This window comes from Diadema antillarum, unplaced genomic scaffold, assembly GCF_040938485.1.
Source record: "Diadema antillarum isolate AM-2024a unplaced genomic scaffold, OU_Dant_1.0 seq00001781_RagTag, whole genome shotgun sequence".
Taxonomy (NCBI): domain Eukaryota; kingdom Metazoa; phylum Echinodermata; class Echinoidea; order Diadematoida; family Diadematidae; genus Diadema; species Diadema antillarum.
The window spans coordinates 155,553-181,440 of NW_027272459.1; the positions used below are offsets into that span (position 1 = coordinate 155,553).

At 37.4% G+C, this 25,888-nt stretch overlaps 1 protein-coding gene and 1 long non-coding RNA gene across 2 annotated transcripts in view; both read right to left on the minus strand.

Annotated features, from left to right (window-relative positions):
* Positions 1-25,888, minus strand: part of LOC139712267 (nuclear distribution protein nudE-like 1-A) — a 297,794-nt gene that overhangs the window by 140,143 nt on the left and 131,763 nt on the right. Inside the window, exon 4 of the mRNA XM_071624108.1 lies at positions 25,170-25,215. Within this exon, the coding sequence (XP_071480209.1) occupies positions 25,170-25,215 (46 nt within the window). The remainder of the gene's footprint in view (positions 1-25,169; positions 25,216-25,888) is intronic.
* LOC139712270 (uncharacterized) lies at positions 16,210-17,988 on the minus strand. Its single transcript, XR_011709559.1, has 3 exons — positions 17,669-17,988; positions 16,878-16,981; positions 16,210-16,493 (listed from the first exon to the last, which is right to left on the minus strand). It is a non-coding gene; the product is annotated as an uncharacterized lncRNA (long non-coding RNA).

The following is a 25,888-nucleotide window of genomic DNA, read 5'->3' on the forward strand; positions in this document are numbered from 1 at the left end:
GTAACCCTTCTTCTACAATTTGATAAAGTTTCGTAAAAATGACATGGGTCTTGAATGTACAGCATGACATTCATGAACCCCACCTAATCAGGGCACCCACGTTAGGTTTATAACGAGATTTGGGGGTCCTAGGATGATTTCTATCATATGGGGGTGCTACCAGCACAAAAACTAGCACATGAACCCCCACTTTTTATTGTTTTTTCTGGAATAAGTAAGCCTTCTTCTACAATTTGGTCAAGATTCGTGAAAATGACATGGGTTTTGAATGTACAGCATAAGTTTTATGAACCCACCCTGTCAGGGCATCCCTGCCATAGGTTCCTGACCAGATTTTGGGGACTTAGATGATATATGTCGCATGGGGGCGCTGCTAGCACAAAAATGAGCACGTGAACCCCCACTTTTGATTGTTTTTCTGGAATAGTAAGCCTCTTTCTACAATTTGGTTAAGTTTCGCAAAATTGACATGGGTTTTGAATTTACAGCATAATTTTTATGAACCCACCCTGTCAGGGCATCCCTGCATAGGTTCCTGACCAGATTTGGGGGACTTACGATGATATATGTCGCATGGGGGCGCTGCTGGCACAAAAACGAGCACATGAACCCTCACTTTTTGTTTTCTGAAATTAGTAAGCCTTGTTCTACAATTTGGTCAAGTTTCGTGAAAATGACATGGGTTTTGAATGTACAGCACAACTTTTATGAACCTTGTCCTTTTGCTCTACCCTAACAGAAAACGTCGATGAGAAGGATTTGGGAGATTTCGGTGTTTTCTGCCACGTGAGGGCGCTGCTTGCTCAAGAATGAGAGTGTAAACCCTAACTTTAAAACCTTTTCGTTTTGGGTACCCTTTTCTGCAATTCTTGAAAATTTGGAGAAAATAACGTGGATTTTGAAAGAATTATGGGGATTTAAGTTTGTCATTACAGATTTTGTTGCCAATCATGGTCTTGATCCTGTAACGCTATCATTTTGGTACAGGACTGCAGATTAGTCATATTCTTCAAAGTCCCGTAGAAGAAAAACAAGCACATGAACCTATGGTTTTACTTACATATTTGGGCTTCGGATGGGTCAAGGTTACGGTATGGAAAGTTTGAAGAAAATGGCATGGACTTCACTGTAACTGAGGAATGTCCTTAAATACTGTTTAGTTCGCTCCAAAAGGTTTTGGTAAAATTGTGGTTATGATGGCAATTCTTTGTCTGACAAACACACAAAAAAAAAACCCCAGCAGAATCAGAACTGATTCTCTTATCTGTGAGGTAAAAAGCATCCATCTGCTTTCCATAAATTATGCCAATATCCCGCATGCGCCATGCTGCAACTGAACATGCTTTCATCCCCCTGGTGTCGTGAGCCTGGGGCCGAGGATTGCCAGATGGCGTGTCCAAGTCTGCAGCTTGAATGACCAGTACCAGCCACCTCGAAATGGTATCCTTAAGAGGCTGGCGTGAACGAATCCTTGCAAGTAAGGGAGAGCTGTTCATGGTGTCTGTGCGCCATAGTTCTATCCAGGTAAACCTGTACCATTTCAATGCGTGAACAGGACACCACGCCTTGTCTGCCATGATGGAAGAGTGAGCTGACAGCGGCCTGATGAAGATCTCTTAGCCACAAACTGCTTCTGACATCTGGATCTGGATCTGTACGCTGCCGGACAGGGTGGTATAGTGCAATGGGGAGAGAGGGCGCGAAACTAAGTAGTCGTAGCGAAGGTGGCTTTTTTTAAATCTTACTTCTGAAGACTTTCTGGCTTTCTGGAACATGCAGCACTTTCTCCGGTTGTGTTTAACGATGTGGGGCAGGATCTCAAAGTCGGTGACAACCATGGCATGGTCACTGATGCCTGGTGTGCTGTTAGAGCTCTTCACAAGGAAGGGTTGTTGGTGAAGACAAGGTCCAGTATATTATCCTGCCTGGTTGGTTGGTCATGGATTTGGTGAAGTCCAAAATCCAGGGTGAGATCTATCAGGGCCTGTTGTACTTCCCTCTTGGCTGCCCGTGGCAAGACATTGAGGTGCTCCCAGTCAATGCTTGGGCAGTTGAAATCACCTGTCAAAATTACATGATGTTCGCATATATGGTGTTCATTACTTTCTCCAATGAGCTTTGCAACTGAGTGATATGTTTGTGCCAATGTGGCATGTAGAAGGCGCCACAAAAAAAAAAAAAGATCCTTCTCCCCTTTAACTTTGATCCTACTCCATATTATTTAGCATTCTGTTAAGAGGTCAGGTTTGTTGTCTGATGTTGTATTTTTTGTGACCCCAACAAAAACTACCCCACCAGCTGATTCCCTGTCATTCCTGTAGAATATGTGGGACTGTGGAAAAACTTCTGATGACATGATTGCGTCCTGGGCAGGATTTGAACCAGGCTTAATACTCGTCAATGATTCAGTACCACAGATGATATTTGGATTGATGTAGTCGACTTGTTTTTCTTTATGCTGCAGCAGTTTATTGTGATGACCCTCAGGTTGGTTTTCTTATCCATGCAAATACTTGAGTTGGTAGATGAAGCTTGCCTAGAACTCTTACTGTCTGATGCAGAATGGCGGCTTCTAGTAGATAGTGATGACAGCTTGCTATATGATTTACCCTGTGACTTTGGGCTGCTTACAAAGATGGGACAACTGGGTAGATTCTCTGAAGAAAATGAGGCAACATTGATGGAGGAATCATCTTCAGACAAAGGGTAGTATTCGCTTGTTGTACGAAGTTCAAATGAGTTAAAGGTGAACGAGTCGATGTTTACATTGTCACACTTGTAGCAGTGCCACGCTACTCTCTCATGTCCAAGACGAGACATGTCTTTGGAGTCAATATCCTCGCATGATTTGTGGTACCATATACTGCAATTGTCACAGCATACAGCAAGATGTGACCAGTTTACAGGTTTTTCACAATAACCACAGGGATAAACCAGGGAGGTGGAAAGAGAGTATTTCCACCTCCCTGGATAAACAGAAACAGCTTTAACTCTACTCGGTCCTGGGTTGACCTGGACATCCCAACAAGAAGTAGGATGAGAGATGATAGGCAGAGATGCTCAAATCGTTTCTGTTGTTGCTCATCATGTTGAAATTTTGTAAGCTTGATGTAGCTGAGTTTGTGACCACGAGAAGAAATGGCTGCTGATGTAACCAACTCCTCTTGCTGGGCATTTCCTATGGGCGATGTAGGTTGAAGGAATTTGTATAACAGCAGCATAAAGAAGAGCAACTGTAAGCAGAAGCTTGGGTTGTGTGAATGACCGGAATCCATGAGTCATGACTGTGATATCATACATTCACCTCTACACTACAGCACAGCACTGCATACCATACCGATGTGAATATCTAAGTGGTCGAGGGGAGGCTCCAGAAATCTAACTTTTTAACAAGACCTTTTTAACATTTTCAACACAAGAGCAAGGAAAAAAAACCAAAAAAACACTTTACAATCAATTTTGTAAACGGATGCAAAACAATAACTGAAAATTAAAGGGATATTTGTGAGCTTGGCTGGAGTTCCTCCCAAAAAACGTCGGACAATTGTGAAGAATTAACGAAAAGGAAAGCAATGTCTCGATTTTTCCCTTTGTAATAACTTCATTTTCACATAACTTTCAACTAACCTAAATGACATGAAAATGTGCATGTAGGCCATCAAATGAAATACATTACCAAGGAGCAGAACGAAACAAGCACGAACAATGGACATAAGAAGACTTGCACAAGAAAAGTGGAGAAGACACATGGAACAAAAACAAACCAAAATCAATGGATTTAAAAAACACACACACACACACACACACAAACACACAAAGCAAGAATCAAAGTTTGGTAACTCAGTCAGGGAAGGTTTAGATCGCAATTTTATCTTTTCGTCTTTTTTTGTTTGTTTTTATTCTAAGGAAACCGATTTCGACGGCAACAGAATAAAGATTCGATTCGTGAAGTATTTATAATAATCAAATTGTGCTGCAAAAGCGTAAGAAAACTGTAGGCAAATATCGCTTAGAAAGAATTGCATGGTTCTTAAAAATTTATTTTATTTGGTTAAGTCCAGTAATTGTACACACAAATAAAACCATCACAGCTATGATCTTGTTTAGAGTAATGAAATCAACTATTGTCGCACTGTGGTTTGTTTTGAACATTGTCGGGAAGCCGTTTACCTTACTTTTGGCGTAATTTCACTTATATACATCATTTTGAGTGGATCGCCTCAAAGCCATTGAAAGCTTGACTGAATTGGATGTTTAATTGGTCTTACGTGCATGTACACATATTCACAAACAATATTTTTGTTTTAGTAAGTGAAGAAATGTTATGTTAGAAGGGGAGAGAAAGAGAGAGAAACCGAGATTGACGTGAGGGATATAAAAGAGGAGCACTGATCTGCAAAATAATACTCAAATTTCTTGAAAGGTGGAAGTTAATTGATTTCTAATGTGAAGAGATACATCGTGTTTGCCGTTGTATGAAGCCAAAAGGAAAAAACACAATGATTCCAATATAGAACTAGTGATCCTGCTTTGCGTGATGCTAGCTTCACTCCTACAGGTCATTCTTCATGTCTGATTTACTCACTTACATCCATGTGTACATTGGTGTGCTAAATTCTTCAACACTCGACAATGATACACACGTGAGAACGCGTGTTCCCCAATAACGTTCTTCCCAATGTTAATCGACACAAAAAAAGGATTGAAAAGTGTTTTTTTTTTCTACTTTCAATGAGCAATTCAATACTGATTTCTTTTTCATATTATGAGGTTTTGTAACATATTTTAGCAATAATGATTGCCCTAAAATCATTATTGCTTCATATTAGCAGAAATGCTCATCATGGACACGAATAGGAGCAAGTTCCTGCAGTATTTAGTCTTACTAAACCGAAATTGCCAACCACCAACCTGCCAGCCACCACTGTCCCCTATCTCTTTTATTTTCCTTTTCTTTTTAAGTAACATTAGCGCTTGCTTTGTAAATCTTGAGGTTATCAACAAAGGCTCTGTGAAACCAAGGAGGTTTTATACATGGAGTTCTAACAGGCTGTAATTATTCAAACAGTTGTCAGATTTCTATTGATGCACAAAAGAATTTGACAGGTGCACTTGTGCCTTTGATGATCAATGTTCGACGCCGCCGTCTTGCTGAGCAATCTGGAGATTCATTTTGAACGTTATCATAATGTTGGCCATATTTTCAAGTTTCAAGTTTTGTTTCATATTTCCACTTTCTCAGTGATGGGATTACAAAATGATTGACAATAAAACAAAAGTACAAAATATATACAACCATATGTTATGTTTGCAAAAAAAGACAAACAAACATTAAACACAAATATAAGTGGTCATTATCATCTGAGGATATCACAAATCAATGTCAGAAATATGATGGGGCCTACATAAAAGCAATGATGCTTGTAAAAACTGTAGGTTCCCGAATTTATAGGCATGAAATTATACGGAGAACGGACATGTTTATCTTGACCAACTGAAATTTTGCTTATTTATTTATTAAATGAAATGAAATTTCACTTAATGATAAAGCATGTAAAACAAAAGTCAATCCAGTCCAGATATTTGTGCAAAGGTGTAAATCAGAGCTGTATCATGTGAAAATGTTTAAAACTGTACCATCCTGAAAAGCTGGTTTTATCACTTTTCCGCTTAATTTCCACAAATGAAACTAATATGGAATAATCTTCAAGTATAATTCTTTATTGATAGATATATCAGATTAGTGCCTGGGTATGCCAAGTCGAATAATTTTCATCTTTATTTCAGCATTTTTTGCTCAATTTCTATTCGCGCATCCTCTTGTCTGTACCACCTACCTTTTATAAGAAGGGATAGCGAAAAGCAATTACCATCACAAAGACATACGTATCTTCCTTTGAAAGTGGCTGGTGATTATGCAATGAGACACGAGTCAATTGTCTTTGTATCTGCGCGGCAGATCCTGTTTGGCACATGCTTCAAATATTTTTGAGCGGCGGCTTCGAACATGGGTTCAAAGGAAATAAGACAGTTGTGACTCCATTCTCTTGAACCTCCTTGGTGAAACATGCTTAATCTAACATCAATAGAGCTGACACATTCCACACATCTATTATTCAGATAGACAGTGAAAGTAGCCATGTAGCACACATAGCCCTTTTGAAAAGATACCGATCAGTGATTACGCTATCACTCCCCCCCCCCCCCCCGTTTTACCCTGTTGAATACCTTTAATCTTCCTTTATTTCTATGGCCTATTGAAACTGTTTCGTGAGACCCACCACCCCCCCCCCCCCCCCCTCCACACGCACACACACACAATGCATGATCACGCTCACTTTTGTCTCAAAACAACTTCTGGAAACATCAATTGCCAAGTGCGGCGTCCATTAGGGGAAACCCCCCCCCCCCTGCAAAATCGAAGACATAAGAAAAACGAAAGAGCAAAACACAAACGCACAGCACTCCAAACAATCAAAGTTGAAATCATCAACATATTTCATAGAATTTCAGACGTGCTCGATTACACATTCACGGTCACCACGCATTGACTGATGCCAGATTTCAACAGCTTCCATGCGAACTGTATCATTGACAGTAAACTTGATATCATTTTTTTTTAACGAAATGGAAAGCAATGATTTACCGTGTGCAGTTTACTCACATAGTACACGTGCAAAAGATATCTTTACATGTGAACAGACGATGATGATGTAATGAAAATTATATCTTGCCCAATCAAATGAAGAGAGGAGTTTGAATTTTTAGTCGTTGGTACAGTAATTCAGCAGGACTTTTATGTCGACTGCATTGATAAGTTTTTGTGCATAAAAACTTTTACCATTTACTTTATGCCGAACATTTCTTTGTTAATGTGTCAATCTATCTCCATCGATAATTTATTGTGTTTGTACTTCCACAGATACGAATTGACATGATCGGGGTTCAATATCTATGACAAACACACACCCTGCCTATAGTATGTCATTCATTGTTTTCTTCCAACCTGAGGGATGTTTCATTTAAAGTGAGGCAGTCCTCACGAATTTAAAAAAAATATGTTGTTGTTGGTGCCTCCAATGAACTACTTTCACCAAAAACAAACTTTCAAATCACCAAATAAGCTCCTAAATTTTGGTTGAAACAGTGTGAATTTGCATGGTGAATATGCTAATGAGCAAATCTTGGCGGAGAGTCAGACGTCACCGAGGCACAACTCTTCCCAGTCGTGTTCTGCTCGAGTCTCTTATGCCCAGGTAATCTTCGGTATGAACGCCAAACTCAGTTACGACGGAGTATGATAAGAATGCGCGCGAGAGTGGTTTGTACGCAAAGTAGTATGCAACACGGACGGAAGCTCGAAAAGGAAAGCGCCTATTGATGGCATATTTGATTTTAAAATATTTATAAATTCATGTTTACAATTTTATTTCATTATCAATAATATATGTAAATAAGCTTGAAATATTTTCTTTGAAATAACAAAACCACATATTGTCACATCTTATGACAAAATCAGATATGATCATTTTGAACACTTAAATTGGTTTTCTAAGGCACGGCTGTCAACTTGGTGAGTTGGGCATCACTGACGTTGCACCTTTTTGCAGGCTCTTACATAATCGCTTGCAGGAATTATTTTTCAAAAATTGGGTATGGAGACAGTGTTTGCTTTCCACGTGTATATATTGGTGAAAGGTTATATATTTTACTCTTCTTAATTATCAGTACAGTGAAAATTCTCAGGACTGCCTCCCTTTAAATTGATCCCTCAATGACACAGAGTCTGGTTTCCCAACTTTATAGAGTAAGATCACTTTTCAATCTCCCTATTACAGCTATTGTTACTCTGCTCAGTGTGTTTCACCTTGATGTTGCACATTACGAAAGATAACAGCGAGTCTTCAGGTTTGTCAATATTTCTGCACTGCATTTTACCTTAGAATGCAAGTGTAAGGGCCAAATAGAAAAAGAAACAGTAACATTCTCAAGGCTAGTGGAAAAACAAATGAAATATTTACACTGTACATAGCCTTGATTTGTGCATAGCTATACTTTGAAACTGATGTCAGATGTATTTGCTGGCCCAAAAAAAAACTGATTGGAGAGAGAAGAGGGAGAGAGAGATTCTCCCCTCAGAATAGTGCAAAGTTGCTAACAAATTAGTTTCTTAAAGTTCTTTAGATTTCTTCAAATGTGCCTCAGTTGGCAAGCAATTACACACTCACACACACACATGCAAACAAACTCACACATACAGAAACATACTTGATTCATAAAATGAAACTAGAAATGTCGCTATGGCGACTGATGCCTCCGCCATAATGCATGATTCTCCCAATAGGCGTATAGTACAATGTGTTCACAATGTGTGATCCATGACAGTTTCACATAACTGGCAAAATATTGATATGACAAGTTTGTCATAAATGACTTGAAAGTTCACTTTCCTTGAACTGGGTTTGCTATAATTGTCGAAGAGTGCAGGTACACATATTTGGGGAATTGAGAATTTTTACTTGAATTCTGACGGACCCTTTTATAAGTTTATGCATTGAGCAATTTCCAAGGTATGAAGAAAGAGTGTAATTACAGTACAAATATATATATATATATATATATATATATATATATATATATATTTTTTTTTTTTTGGGGGGGGGCATTGAAACCTGGCCTTTGACCCTTAACCTTTGACCTTTGACATTCTAGCTGGAAATTTCCTGGAGAATCTCCATTAGGTAATGCATGTATATATTAAGTTTGAAAACTAATGATGCAAGCATTTCATATATACTAGTGTATGAGGAAAATAGTAAAATATTGAGGAGTTGACCTTGACCTTCGACCCCATGACTATTGACTTATGACCCCTAAATTCCCTAGATAATCTCTGCCAGTCAGTACATGCGTATGTACCAAGTTCCATGAAGATACATTGAACCATTTGTGAGAAAAGTGATATTACATTTTCACCTAACCTTTGACCTTTGACCTTATGACATTAAACTCTCTCTGGAGAATCTTTACACAGTAGTACATGTCTACACTAAGTTTCAAGAAAATACCTTAGGGCATTGCATAGATATTGGGGAAATAGCAACATTTTTAGCATTTGACCTTGACCTTTTGACCTTTGACCTCTTGCCAATGTCATTAAAATCTACTCAACTAATTGTCCCATCATACATCATCCTTGGACCAAGTTTGGTGAAAGCTGCTTCATCCAGTTTTGAGTTATCACGTAAACAGATAAATTTCAGGATTTGACCTTGATCTTTGACCTTTGACCTCAGTCCGATTTCACTAAGAAACTAATCAAGTAATTGTCCCATCATACATCATCCTACAACAAAGTTTGGTGAAATTTGATTGATCCAGTCTTGAGTTATTGCGTAAACGGATATAATTTCATGATTTGACCTTGACCTTTGACCTTTGGCGGATTTCACCCAAAATCTAATCATCTAATTGCCCCATCATACTTTATACTTGGACCAAGTTTGGTAGAATTCAAGTCAATATTACTCAAGTTATCGCGTAAACGAAAGCGGACGGACGTACGGACGTACATACGGACGGACGGACGGACAACCCGAAAACATAATGCCTCCGGCACCACTTCGTGGCGAAGGCATAAAAATACTAGGACTATAGGATACAATGTACAAGATGATCGCCTTTATGAGATCTATACTAAAAGTACATGTGGGCAATTCCACGGTAACTGATGTTACGCGTAAGGATTTTCATAAAATTGTTTACGTTGTAGTTTTGTGAATGAAAGCACCTGGGGCTTGCAATTCGCATTGATGAATGAGTTCATGAGAATGAAGAAATATGTGGAAAGTTTTTCTCTCAAACTGCATTTCTTATCACATAGCAAGTGAAAATGTGTCGGTAACTGACGTTACGGAATGAGGACATGGGAAATTATGGTGTAGATTTAAATGGAAATATCTCTCATGTCCCTGACTTCTAGCCTTTATGTGTTTAATATGGCAATACACCTAGGTTCTTAGGAACAGGTGTGCAAAATAATGTGCACTGTAGATATTTCCTTTTAGCACCATGCCAATTTCAGTGAAGGCATGACGGTAACTGACGTTACATAACTGATGTTACGCTTACATTTGCCATAGGGTTTACACATGCAAAATCATGATTGGGAATAGTTTTGTTATATTTTATAATTCTGACCTTTCAGAATGATTTGTTTGATATGGCATCATACCTTGGTTCATCAATTATAAATACACAAATGAAATGAAACATTAGTCCATTTTCTTTGTGTTCTATGAAAACTTAAAGGTAAACATGTCAGTAACTGACGTTACACATACTTTTGCTACGGGGTTTACAGAGAACTAATTTATCTAACAGGTTATTATACTGCTGCAGTATACCAGTAACAATCCCAGGCAATTACTTAGCAACAAATTAAAACAAAATCTAAAGACACAAATGGGGTGGGGCCCTTAGGGGGCACCCCCCCCCCATGCCATAGCACAGTTGGGCAAAAATAATGTAAATGCACCAGAGGATATTTCTTGACATTTGTCCTAAGATTGAATGCTTATTCAACAGTTATGATTACACAGAGCCATTTAGATTCAGCAGTTCCAAGTATAAATATATTGACATAACTACGGGTTTTATTTTAATGAACAGGAAAGTTTCTATCTAGAGTGCCCCACCCATAATACCCTGCAGTACAACACAAAACACGGATATTTTTGTGTGTGAAAAAAATATCTTTCAGGTCATGGGAAAAAACACATATCAACTCATAAATATGCATTTAATATGTATGAAATCTACAGTGATATATTTCTTCTTTTTTTCTTTATTTTACTCCTCCTTCAAGGCATTGTTAGGGCCATGAATAAAAAAAAAAATGATTTCCATCATCAATTGATTTAAATGAAAAGTGTTGCACTTTTAAAATTTCTCTGTGAAGAAGAGACATTATGCTTTTTTGGTCAAAAGAGCATTATTGGTTTATTCCTTGCTTGAAGTAATATAACTGTTTTTCTTTTCCTTTTCACTGATGTATCAAGGCTTGCAAATACATCCCAGATACCAAGAAATAGGACTTTGCAACAAAGAAATTTTAAGATCAATATAAACGAATCTTCCTGTTCATAATTATCATGTATTACAAAATGTCCCTGCATGAATGAAATAAAGTAATCAACAAATACGAACAATTTTTTTTAAACCCTAGAATCACCTCTCACTTTGAGCAACATCATTGTTAAACACTGAGCAACATCAGTGTTAAGTTTCAAACAGTAATGACAGTACATGCCTTATGTATGTACCATAATACAAGATGTGCCACATTAACTAAACCACACATTTAAGTGTACGCGAGGAAATATATCTGTTTGTGCATTTGCCTTGAGGTAGAAACTTCGCTAAGCTTCCAGAAAAGAAGAAAAATGCTAGCCAAAGCAATCATAAGTAAAGATTATAAAACTGTTGGTATACAGCTGTACACAAGCTTTTGTATAGAAAAGGTGGTTACCATGCAACCACGTCATTGATTAGGCCTACAAACTTTGGTAGCTTTATCATCCCATAGGACTGTGAATGTACTGTATAGTAATTTGAGTGCATATATTGCATGTGGTAAACCTAAACTTCCAGATGATTTAACCTTAAACTTGCGCTGAATTGAAAATCAAAACCTCAAGCCCCCCCCATAAAAAAATGATAATTATGATAAATAAATAAATAAATAAATAAATAAATATTTAAAAAATAAAATAAAATGAAAACAAAAAATGTATCCATGGACATACCATGGTGATGACATCATTCCCTATCAAAAGGATTGCTGCTCTTTGTTGATAACCTTTGACTTCCCATAGGTATTGAAATGGCCATAAGTCAAAAAATTTGCCTCAGTTATAATTACTGTCATGGTAACTGACGTTACATACTCATGTATGACGTTTCGGTAACTGACGTTACACATTTTGAAGTGTTCATTTTGACTCTCCAGTATGGCAAGTATCCTTATTTCTGGTATTAAAAGAAAGGCATATGGGCATACATTAGAAATCCCAAGTTACATCATACAGCTCACTTTCTTCGATGAATAGAGTTAAAAATTCCTTGTTTTTGGTAACTGATGTTACATCCATCATTGTCAAACTAATTAAAAGTTTTTATCAAATTCTTTAAAGCAACCAGCTTTTTTTTTTCTATCGTGTGGTAAAAGACTTCTCTGGTAACTGCATACATATAAAAGATTGTTGTTTAGAGTATTAGTAAAGTGGATATACAGAGAGTAAGTTATGTGATAATACATTCTTTTTACTATTGAGTTATAGGCATATTTTGGCAGCCATTTTGAAAATCAAAATGGCCACTTTTATTGAAAAACATAATGATTCTTAAAACTTCAACTCAAGTATTGTCTGAAAATGTATGGTGTTTGACACAAATATCATTTTGATTTTTTGGCACCTGTGTCCTATATACCGTGGAATTGCCCATGTAGAAGCCACAGGAGTAGAGAAAAATGAAGTTCATCATAATAACAACAATGAATCTTGAAATAAGTATGATCATTTGAGACAAAGATTTTATTGTAATTTGCAATCTTTTTTTTTCTTTTTCAATCTACTGATCAGTATGAAAGATATGACATCTCAAGAATGAGTGACTGAAACAACAGAAATTAACATATGCACTCACCATTCAGGTGATAAAATAGAGCAATGTCTATACATCAGCAAAACATGTATAAAACAAGAGTAGATTACATCGTATTTAAAGTTGCATAGTAAGCTATGGGATAGGTAACAGCATGATACAGATCACTGCTGCATGGGACAAATCAGATGTAATCATTGCAAATACATTTCAAATAAAAAAGAAGCATTATATAAAACCCATCCATTATCAAAACTGAATACAACTTTAGCAATATTGCACCTCCACTTCATACAGCAGTATGACACCTTTAAGACAAATCGCTGGTGTTTTCACGAACTGGCACAGCTGGCCCTGGAGCCGCGAAAGTAATTGTCGAGATAATCGCGTTTGAAATTTTTGCCTTTGCCAAATCCATGATTGCGCCTATATTTCACGTCCAGTTACCTAAATATCACACTGCACGACAGATTAGGAGTTTGTTATGTGTTTCATGTTCTTGGTTCATCGTGAAAAACAAAAGTTTCGTTGAAATATCGGGCAAAGTCGGTCGTGCCGGTTCGTGAAAACACAAAAACACGTGAACAACGCTTCCAATATTTTCACGAACCATCACCGTCGGCCATGCCACTTTGATTCTTTGCGCATGGTGCGAATTTCATTTTTCACGAAGTGACACCATCGGCGCGCACGCGCTGCGCGTTATGTTATCTTCATCGTTTCTCAAAGCCGCGCGCGCATTAGCGATGCTCCTTTGTATACTAGTGATATGAATTGGGCATCAAGATTTTGTTTGATACTTTTTTTTTCTTTCCCCCTTCTAAATCTCTCATCCATTCGCAGAAAGGCATTATTATTGAGTTGTTCTTCATATATTACACATTGATCATTGCTCTCAGCTCATTGCATCGGTCTTTATGCACATTATTTCGGATCAAAATTTTCAAGATTCACTCTCTTACTCGGAGTATTACTGTATCTCGTGCTATAACCACGAAGCATGTTGTTTTCGAATATGAAATGTAATCAATTTGCTCTATTGCTTTGTGAATGTATCATTCTTATAATGAAATAATTCTGCACTGGTAATATCACTCTCTTTTCCACTCTTTCTTTCGCTTTCTTTCTCTCTCTCTCTCTCTCTCCCTCATGCACACACACACACACACACACAAACACACAATCTCTCTCTCTATTCATTTCCTACACGTGACACCTTGCAAAACTCTTTACATTACATAAAAACTAAATGAGCTTTATTTGGGTATCTTTTCTCATTCATAGATTTATCACTACGTGTGTACACGAGTTTTAATTATGGCTTTTCAATAAACTATACGTGGATCATACTACTCATATAGTATAGATTCCAACTTGAATGAAGTTAAGGTACAGTACATTACCTTTCATTTATTTTTCAGATGTAACGAAGGTTTCTATTTGTTTTAACATAGCAAGCTCTGTATGTATCACCCACCTTGATGATATCTAAATTTATGGCATTTAGGGTACTACAATATTTTTTTTTTGTGTAGATTCTAAAATGTTAGTCAGATGTATGAGATGAGACTGACTTTTGCCTTGAAAGCTCAAAAATCTTACAAAATAATGATCAAAATGTTCCATCTCCCTCCATATCCCATCACCTAACTTCAACCTGGTCAAATGCTGTTTACCAAACATTAACTTTATAATGAACCTAGAATTTGATGATATGAATACTTAATGCTTAATTACAAAGACACTAGCTGATTTGGTATGGACATGGAGCTACTAACAGAGTAGCTCCATGGTATGGATAACCTTCTTCATATTACAGGCAATACAATCTTGTACACAGTGACTGAACTAATTGATGTTTAAATTGATGTGACAGTGCATAAAGTGTATTATCAATCTTCTGCAAACAGTCTTGATCTTCCCTCATTTTGTAAAAGTTTGTAAGCACTCATATTATGCACAGTATAAGCCTGAAATCTGATTTATTACCATATCATTTTGCAAGATACATAAATCCTCATGTTTCCCTTTTTCTCTCACCGCTAGATGTTATCATATACAAAGTTCCATATCTAAGCTCTGTAAGAAGTGAGCTATCAGATCTGCATTTACTCATTTTTGTTTCAAAAATAAAATCCACAACAATATACAATATAAAAAGACATAGATAATGATGTCTGGGCCATAATTTCTGATGTGGACTCAAACTGCAAGAATATGGCTGTGTACTGCATTACATCTATCATCCAAGAAAACATTTTCTGTCAAAGTTTATTAGTCATTCTTGAGTTGCAGAGAGCAAGCAGAGAAAATGTAAGCATCCAATTGCTTATATCCCTCTTGCAGTCTACTAATACCTTTCTAACTTGCACAACTTGACTTGACTTGGTCCTGACTTTACTTTACGTCTGCTGTGGGTGTCACAGGTGCTGGGGTAGGCATAATTCAAAAATACCTGGTACTGAAAATTGTTTATGGGCTTGGCTGGTGGCTGGGCTAAGGGAGACAAAATGAATAGTTTGATGGGAGAGCTGGTTCATAAACAAAGTAAAAGAAGAGACATCTATATGGTATTTAACATTGGTATGGTTTTGTTGTGAAAAGCACTGTTTAAAGTCAGAGAGGGGAAGCATAATACAGTGGAAATTGAGGATGACATCATTGTGACAAAGCTGTAGGGAGAGACCCATGGATTGATGGTTATCAAGAGTAATGTAAGTGAATAAGGTGCCAGTGAGAGATACAGTATGTAGGATTAATGTCCCTTAATGTCTCCTTGATTCTTTCACATACAATGTTTGGAAAATTTGAGACTTTACTATTATAAATGCACAGCAGTACATTCAGTTCATGGTTTCTTAATGTGACATGTTGATTTTGTCATTAATTACTTTGTGGATTGTCAGTCAAACAGATACAGAGATTACAAGCTATTCCAAACTCTGCTGCAAGAGTAGTGTCCAAATTCCAAAAACATGAACAAAATTTTTCACCGGTTTTAAGAAGCTTGCACTAGCTTCCAGTCAAACTTCATATACAGATCAAAATGTTGATATTAGCTAGCTCTTGAATCCACACTACAAGTATTTGAAAGAACTACTTTAAATAGGAAACACACCAGAGAGAAACCTTCATTCAGAAGGTAGTGACTTACTTGTTATTCTGAATAAAAAAGCAATGGCATACATTTGCTTGTAATGTCTCTACCATATGGAATAATCTTACCCAGAATCTAAAATGAATTACAAATGTTGACAAATCTAAGACTGCCTTGCGAACACCTGTCATTACAGATTAAACGTGAAACAAGGTATTATTGTTATTGCAATTGTATGTTTTTGTTCGATCATTTCTATCCTTGAGCACAAAAGGCATAATGCAGAATGTTCCATATGCTATATAAGCACTGTTGATTATTATAATTACTACTATTTTTATTGTTATGATTATGATTGTGGTTATGATGATGATGATGATTATTATTATTGTTAAAAATGATGTCCTATTTTAAGACACCACTACCCCCCCCCATTTCTGCACACATACAAACCCAAACTCATTAAATAGAAAATCAAAAAGGACATCGAGATAATGTTCTGCCAGAACCTGCCTTTCCATTCATAAGGCACACACTCTTGTGAAAAGTTTGCTGCTGCTGTGTGGAGCAACTCTGTGATTGTGGTGAAATATTGCTAAGATCTCCTTCCATAATGATCCCATGGCTTGGATTTTAGTGCAGATGTTTAGCTCAGCCATCCTAGTCATTTGTAGCTGTTTCGGGTTTCTCTTGGCTTTCTCCAGTAGACACTTGTCATCTGCTTCTCTCCCTATGCAAAGAGGAACAATTGTTTTTCACAGACAATGTTACTTCTCCATTGCAGAGGGGAATGATGACATTTGATACAACAGTCATAACATACTTCTTACTTAATTTCCACATTTTTAAAACTACACCGATTTCCCTAAGAAAATAATTATATGATAATGTTCCTTTCATAACAACAATTTGGTAATGTTTTACTCAAAAGTGTGAATGCATTTTTTTAATCATAAGTTTAAATCAATGTGATAATGTGCATAACAAGACTGTAATAAGGATTACACCTAATTGTCCATTGACACTGGATTTTCTTAGTAATTTTCTAAGACAAAATAAAACCAAAGACTACATGAAAAGGTTTTGCATGGATTGCTGTTCATATCTTGCTCACCTTTAGCATGGTACACAATGTAACCTTTCAGTGCAGTAAGAAGAGGATGCTAAGCCAGACGAAATGGAGAATGAACACATTGTTGATTAGAATCAGGAGCAGAACTAAAGTAAAGAATAAGGAAAGCAGAACATCACAAGTGAAAATTAGTGACATGGTCAATTCCATATAAGTAATGTCTCAGACTCTGACAACATTTTAGACTTCTGAGTGTACAAAGAAAAAAACATATTGACATGAGTAAAACTATAAATGTATGTTGAGACAGTTCATTTCCATCGTCTCTGCCAAGAATTTGTCATACAGTATGTGCCATTGACTTTTGCAAAGTTGATGGTATCTCATATCAGTACAGAGTGTATAACTCTCCTTCCTCATCTCCCTTGCCCCCCCCCCCAAAAAAAAAAAAGAATAAAAAAATAAAAACACAACAAATAATCAAAGTAACAATCACAAAACTACAGTTACAACAGTCCTAAAAGGTACATGACACTGAAGAAATGCATACTGGTATCATATCAAAATCAGACTGAGGGACAGCATTGCCTTTATACCAAAATGCAACATGACTACAGGTAATTAGATGTCAAAATGTTGGATTCCATGTTATGTCAGGGCTTCACATTCATAAAACTACAAATACAGTTGTAATTAAAGAAATAGTAAGACAATACAAGTATTTCAGTATGTGGCAAATCATACTAGTAATAGTATTATTACTAGTAGTGTGCCTGCACTGTCTATCACACACTGGTCTATCTAAATCCTCGACAGATAGCAATGTAACTTACGGTTCTTGTTCAAGCTTGAGATGACAGGAGAAATCTACAGGAATGCGGTATGGAGTACAATATTGTGAAGTAGCCCATCATCGAAGGACAGCACTCATTTCATTCCAGTCTGCAAAGTGTTGGGTTGTCCGCACAAATGCCTCAATATCTGTTTGTAAGGCAAGATGAATGCAAGATGTCAGTCAGATGAAACTCCATCAGTACCAGTACTTACAATTCTGTAAGATCATAAAATTGATGCACAGATCTGCAAAACATCACACTGCCCCCCCCCCAAATCCCTTTCAGGTCTATATTCTACAGCTTACCAGAATCTGAAGTTTATGAACATCACTCTAGTTTGATTTTACAATTTGCCCAGCTCCGAATCCCCAGCCTCCACCCCCCCCCCCCAGAAAAACCCTGTGTTTCAAGAACCGTATAGATTGTAGAAAATCAAAGCAAACAAAACAAAATATCGCAAACTAATGCAAAAGTACTTGCCACGTATTTACAATTACATTGAGGTTAGGCTCATAATATAGCATGATAGAACAATTTATGAATTCAGGGGCTGAGCATAAACGTTGCACATCATTTTTTTTTTTTTTTTTTGCTTGTTGTCTATCCAAATCAAATTTGCTGGTACGGTATTCACGACAACATTATCAAACTTCATTGTTGTTGGTAACGTCTCAATTTAGACAGGGAGGACGTGGGAAGAGAACCTCCCTGATTTAGACTTGAGCAGAAGTAACTCTAATTTTTTTTTTTCCATTGAGAATTCAAAGGTAGTCAGTGATATAACGTCACTTTTACAGTAACCTGGACAGGTAACGCCAACGGTATTCAAGAACACTATTAACACTGTAACACAGTTAACTATCTAAATTAGATCTAGAAGTAGAACTGCTGTGTTGTAGATATAGACTCCCTAACAGTTAGAATCACCCAGATCTAAATTCCTGGAAGATTCAGACATAATCAGAGTAAGATAAGGGAGTTAAATTACCTGGGAAGAAGTAGGTCGCAGCATTACATATTTGAGCTCGTAATACAGGTAACAATAAAACTTCACAATATATCACCAGTTAGTGCGTTTAAGATTTGATGCAAATGTGAGACGTGTTCATTTGACTTTTAATAGTTCGAATCGCTTTCCCTGCCTATTCTTCACTTACACCGAATAACAGATGTGGGACTAGATACTTAGATCACGAAGCTAGGACAGCGCAAAACGAAGTAAATTTGATCTGCAAGAGTACATATTTACGCTGTTTTGATATTCTAATTCCTCATTCATAAATCTACATTTAAGAATGTGAAAAATTCGAACAATTAAAGTGTCAATACAGAGCGAAATGTAACTTTACCGATTTCATCTGTCTAGTTTCCGTTGTTCTGGGCACAGCCATTTTAGACGCGCGCGTACGAGGACGTTTGGCAGATTAATGATTTATGATGACGTCCGGCGTATACGCACCATCGACCCGCGATCGTGCCACTTCGTGAAAATCGTAGACCGACCAGTCGAAGTTTTCATGAAGTGACACGGTCGTTGTTATTACGTAATTATTTGAGAATGAGGTTCAAAAATTTGTCAGGTTGTAGATTTCGGTATTTACTATCATAATATGCAAAAATCTTAAAATCGAAAATTTACCCAATTTTGGCCGGTCGTGCCACTTCGTGAAAACACCGACGAAATGTACCATGATATGAATGAACACGGAAAAGCTTGTTTGTAAGGACACAAGCTCCAAACAAACTAGAAATGTCCATTGCCGCGCAATGTGATTGTATCCCCCGGCACTACAGCAGCTTTTGCTTCATCTTCACATTTGAGCGAGGGACAAAGACCCCCTTCCCTTCTTCAAACATAAAGGTGAATATTGTGAAGACAAGGCACAGGCGGAGCAACAGTGATACATTAATGCTGGGCGCATGCTACGATCTCAAGAGATCTTGGTATAAAATGGGTTTCATAATTGAATTTCTTCAGTCAGATGTCAGTGTCAAACGAACATGGATATGCAGAATATGGTTTCACCCTTACATCTTAGCAGTCTAGAACACACCAGTTAGAACCTGATGTGAAATTGCACTATTAGTTAACATCCATTCAATTAAAAGGGTAAAATGTGTATGTAATACTAAAGAACCGGCTTACGAGCAAACTACAAATTCGTATCCTACAATGAGCCAATTTTAAGAGAATATATTTGAAAAGATTGCAACTTAATCTACTTGCATTGACTTGCAATGGTATACTGTATACGCTATATATTTCGCGGGGGTTTTATTTTCACGAATTTCGCGAGTCCGGAGCTATTCGCGAAATTAACACTACGCGAAATATTACCTTCCAAAATGAATCCCTTGCCTTGATGATACGAATATTTCAGTACTAGTATACCATGTCACGGCTTACCGAACAGACCATACTGGCTAAGCTTGTTTACGCACGTCCACGTCTACTTACGAATACTGTAGAGAGCCAATCCATTATCGCGAGGGGACCACTCGTCAGAAATCTAGCGCGATGGACTTAACCACTTAAAAAATGTTAAACTGTAACTTACTAGTTCGCAGAGTTTGGTAAATTTTTTTCATGCAGTGTATAACTAGTATCATTCTTATTTGCTAGTAAGTTGAAAATTCACACGTTCTTTGCCACTTCATACTGTATTTTCTCTGGTCCCCCGATCGCGAATTTAACCACTCGCGAAAATGTGTGACAGCGGCAATTCGCGAAAATTTATGTACGCTACAGCGTATACAGTATGACAAACAAACAATTCAATAAGCAGAGTAGATTCGTCCTGAGTGTACGTGGAAAAAGGAATTTTATATGCTTTTCTCCATATCCACCTTCCTTGTCTGGTGCATCATTTTCTTTGGTTTATGGTTGGTTCCTGTTACATAATACTGTAAAAGTGGTAATTTTCATGGGCGATGGCGGCCATTATCGATGCGCTTGAGTGATACGCTTTACGCGTTGCGACCCCGTCAGAGCTACGAATATGGCGCTTTTAATGCGCTTGTGAGGTGATTATTATACGCTCTAAAACCACGGCGCTCTTGCTACGGAAGTTTTGGACATGTTCAAAACTTGCTTGATGGCGACCATGGCGATGGTGGTGACCCTACATGCTTCTAAACCACTCAAGATACGATGGAGAAGATTTAAAGTGATCAAGCCACGATCCGCCATGCTTTGTCAATTTTTGATGATCGTAGCGGAATCGCCATCTAGTGAGATGGGGTTATAATCACTATAAGCATTGATCACAGAAAAGACAAGATTACAATGATTACAATATGCAGATGAGAAAAGATGTACCCCGATTCAACTGCCGATCCACAGTCAGTCAACTTATTAGCATGCAGAACCAAAGATATATACTGTAGACAATGGAAAGGCTCTTCAACTCACGGTTATTCCGCAGCAATTCATTATTAATCAAAGACATGCTGATCTTTCCAAGGCTTTATCTTGATGTCCTTGCTTTTAAAGTCCATCTTCTTCCTATTGTAGATGATTTCATATTCTTCAAAATTCTGCCATGTCCTCTTCTTCCTCCTCTGTTAGCATCACGTGCAGTCTCTCTTTATATGCCTTGTGGGTAGCTGCTTCGATGCTTTCTTCTCTTTTTTGTCTTCATCTCTCTTCTTCTTAAAAAATTTGCGCATCTTTTTCTTCATATTCTGCTTTGACAGGTGCAGGGGCAACGTCCTCCTCCTCCTCAACAGTTTTGCCTCTCGATCTCTTTGATCTTCTTCTGGCAGTCATTTTGGCTGCAAATTTTCCAGCGTATCGGCTGCATTTCTTTCAGGGTGAAAGAAATTTTGAACAGGTTCAAAATTTCTTCCCAATATGAAAAAATACCTGCTCCAACCCCGTCCTCCAAACGCTGCTGCTACGATGCTTTCGATCCCCGTACGCTTTTGCCGCTCTCTCCCGATCTGCTAGATCGGGAGAAACACAAATAAACTGCCTGTATTCTTTGAACAGAAGCCTACTTTTCCTTTTATTGGATTTCCCCAAGATTTTGATAAGTTGTAGCTGATACATTGGGCATTTGTGATAACTATTTCAAAATATGATTGAATGTCTGAATGTCTTAAAAGTCGGTTGAAATTGATAGTTAGACTTTGATTCATGGAGATTTTGTGCAATCCATATATAAATCGTGTATAATAGGCAGAATCTGTTGCCTATTGTCCGCATGATACTATAGGTTGGAATAATCTTTTTTCTTTTCTTTTTGTTGTTGTTGAATGGAATCAGTTTTTACTATTGCGGAGAGTATGTTCACAAAATTGGCACTTTATCTGACTTGATATGACATCATACAGGCCTATCGAAGTTGAAACTTAGTGCATGTGTCAATGGCGATATACAGTGCAAATGTGCAAAAAAAAAAAGTTCATTCTAAATGTGTTGTATAGCTCATTAGGATGGATGATGAGCCCCACATTTTGTAACATATATGTGACCCTGCATCACAAAAGCTGTACGCACCAAAAAGTCAGAGCCAGACATGGATTTTACTTAAGGGCAGATTCTGAAAGAGCAGACTTTAAGCTTTAAAATGATGTATAACTCACTTCAAATGAACTCTCCTAAACTATCTAAATATTGGAAAGAATGCACACACTCTGCAAATGTTTGTACTGAGAAGAGGCTCTTAATTAGTATAGGATCTATTCAAGCGCCATGTCTTACTAAGCCATACTCTGTGCAATGTATGGGTAAAACTAGAAATGTCGCTATGGCGACTGATGCCTCCGCCATAATGCATGATTCTCCCAATAGGTGTATAGTACAATGTCTTCACAATGTGTGATGACAGTTTCACATAACTGGCAAAATATTGAAATGACAGGTTTGTCAGAAATATCTTGAATGTTCACTTTCCTTGAACTGGGTTTGCTATAATTGTCTAAGAGTGCAGGTACACATATTTGGGGAATTGAGGATTTTTACTTGACTTTTGACCGACCCTTTCATAAGTTTCTGCATTGAGTAATTCTCAAGGTATGAAGAAAGAGTGTAATTACAGTACAAAACAGATTTTTTTTTTCTGCATTTAAACCCGGCCTTTGACCCTTAACCTTTGACCTTTGACATTCTGGCTGGAAATTTCCCAGAGAATCTCCATTAGGTAATACATGTATATATTAATTAAAACTAATAATGCAAGAATTGCATATAATAGTATAAGAGGGAAATAGTAAATTTTGAGGAGTTGACCTTGACCTTTGACCCCTGACTATTGACCCATGACCCCTAAGTTCCCTAGATACTCCCTGCCAGTCAGTACATGCGTATGTACCAAGTTCCATGAAAATACATTGAACCATTTGCGAGAAAAGTGAAATTGTAACATTTTCACCTAACCTTTGACCTTTTGACCTTTGACCTTATTACATGAAACTCTCTCTGGAGAATCTTTACGCAGTAGTACATGTCTACACTAAGTTTCAAGAAAATACCTTCGGGCATTGCATAGATATGGGGGAATAGCATCATTTTAAGCATTTGACCTTGACCTTTTGACCTTCGACCTCTTGCCAATGTCACTAACATCTACTCAACTAATTGCCCCATCATACATCATCCTTGGACCAAGTTTGGTGAAAACTGCTTCATCCAGTTTTGAGTTATCACGTAAACAGATAAATTTTAGGATTTGACCTTGATCTTTGACCTTTGACCTCGGTCCGATTTCACCAAAAAACTAATCAAGTAATTGTCCCATCATACATCATCCTCGGACAAAGTTTGGTGAAATTTGCTCAATCCAGTCTTGAGTTATCGCATAAACAAATACAATTTCATGATATGATTTGACCTTGACCTTTGACCTTTGGCCTTTGGCCGATTTCACCCAAAATCTCATCAAGTAATTGCCCCATCATACTCTATACTTGGACCAAGTTTGGTAAGATTCCAGTCAATATTACTCAAGTTATCGTGTAAACGAATGCAGACGGACGTACGGACGTATGGACGGACGGACAACCCGAAAACATAATGCCTCCGGCACCACTTCGTGGCGGAGGCATAAAAAAAAGGATGTAAAACTCCACAGCAACCACAATAAAGGGATTATCAAATTACCTGAAATTGAGCAAACTCTATTTAAACGTATTTTAGCCATGACTGCTACCAACTTTCAAAGCAGTAGCATCATCTTTTCAAAAGTATAAGAGTTGAAAGTGCAGAGTGTGTAAAGAATTTTATTAGAAATGAAAAAGGGACTCTAATGACATACCTAATCACAACATTCTACAAAAAAGTAGTCTACAAAAACTGCTAAAAACATGATTTCCCATTCATTTTATGATTCCAAACTTTGGAATAATTACGGCGTAGAAGTATTGCTCTTTCAGAAAATATGAAAAAAATACAGATTGACTAGGTTGACCTGTTTCACCTATTTTGAGTCCTCCTGTAAAACCATGGCATATGACTTTTTGTCGGTTTTGTGATGCATGGTCACATATTTTGAAAGTTAATGAGTCATAGATATCAGTTAATGGATCTTCACGGCTAGCAAAATGATTTAAAGTTATCAAATTCCTACATGAATGAAAAATATGACAATTCATTAAGACATCATCAGATCTCAAATTCATTCAAGAGTATTTTGCCAATCCTTGACCAATTTGTACCAAGACTTTAGTATGTTGTAGCTTATTAAATTCACTTTTAAATTAGCAATACAGTATGTGTATATGGGGATGTCATCACTATGAAAAAAAGTGGATGAAGTTGAATACCCTTGAAAAATTTGGCCAGTTTACATGATATTTCTATGGCAGTCTTTTTTCTCCTTCTTTTGTGAAATGCTAAACATGACTTTATCTCTTGAGCAGTAGCTCACTTTACATATCCTTGGCCAGATTTCTCCCAGATTTTGATATGTTATGGCTGATGATTTGGGCTATTTTCATGAGGCCACTGATTGTTGATTGCATGTCACAATCATGTTTAAAAACTTATGTGGATGAATTTGAAAATCAGCCTTCAATTTACTGAGATTTTGTGCGATACACATCTTGTAATGACAAAGCTTGTAGCTTTTTGGACACAAGATGTCAAGTTTGAATCCCTGTTCTCTGATGAACAACTCAAAAATTGTATGGCCAATCGCCCACAATCACAAATGGAATGGATTACCTAATTTGTAAGTCTTGACAAATTTCTATGTCTAGATTCTATTTTTTTCTTACACTATATAAATTTGAGTTTGTCCTATGTAACAGGACACCCTTGTCATTCTTTTTTTTTTATTCACTGCCACTGGGGTAAACATGATTCACAAACATTTGACCAGTAATGACTTCCTTTGCCATATTTTTGCTATTAAAATGAACATGCGCTTTCCATAAACTAGTGCTACATTAGGACACTGAAAAGGAAACAGACAGTGGGTAAGGGGCATATGTCACGACAAAAACAAATTTAGATTTACCACACAAGCACAGATACAGAAACATGATGAAGACTTACTGAGTTGAGTCTATGCTCAAAATCTTCTAGTGAAGTTACTGTTGTCCTGTTGAGAAAGAAAAAGAAAAACAAAAGGAGAGATAAAGTTTATGAGTTGTTGAAAAAAGTTAGGGAAATGCATAGAACTGTCATAACTGAGACAGCAAATCTGTGTAGTACAAGATTCATCACAGTACATTACTGATCTATTTCAGTGGAAACACAAGAGTTGTATATTAATGCATGTTATCTGGATAATCCACCAGTAGCTAGTGGTGGTACCCACACATCCCATGGTGTCTATTGACATGGCAGCAAGTGACAGTGCCTTTAATACGAGGAAGTAACTACACAACACTAGTTCAGTTGTCACTAATTGGGAGGGGTCGGGAGACAAGGTTTTCTCCCATTTGAGCAGGGATCCCACTAGCCCAACCAGACGTCGTGCAAAGCACGGCGTCCCCGTGCGCTAGCACGGCGTCAGACGAGCTCTGAGACACCAGTCTACTAAAGACCCTTGAACACAGCCACACAACAACAACACTGATGAAAATTTCTACATTCTTATCAAAAATTTTACGAATCACTCACGTGAATTGAAATGCTTGGACTATGAGCATGGTATATCAGTCCATAGTGAGCCCTCACACAACATACACTGTGCAAAAAGTTTAATCTTAACCCTATCTCTGTCACGGGCCGATTAAATCGGCCCAATAACTGCAGTAGAAATGCTTCGG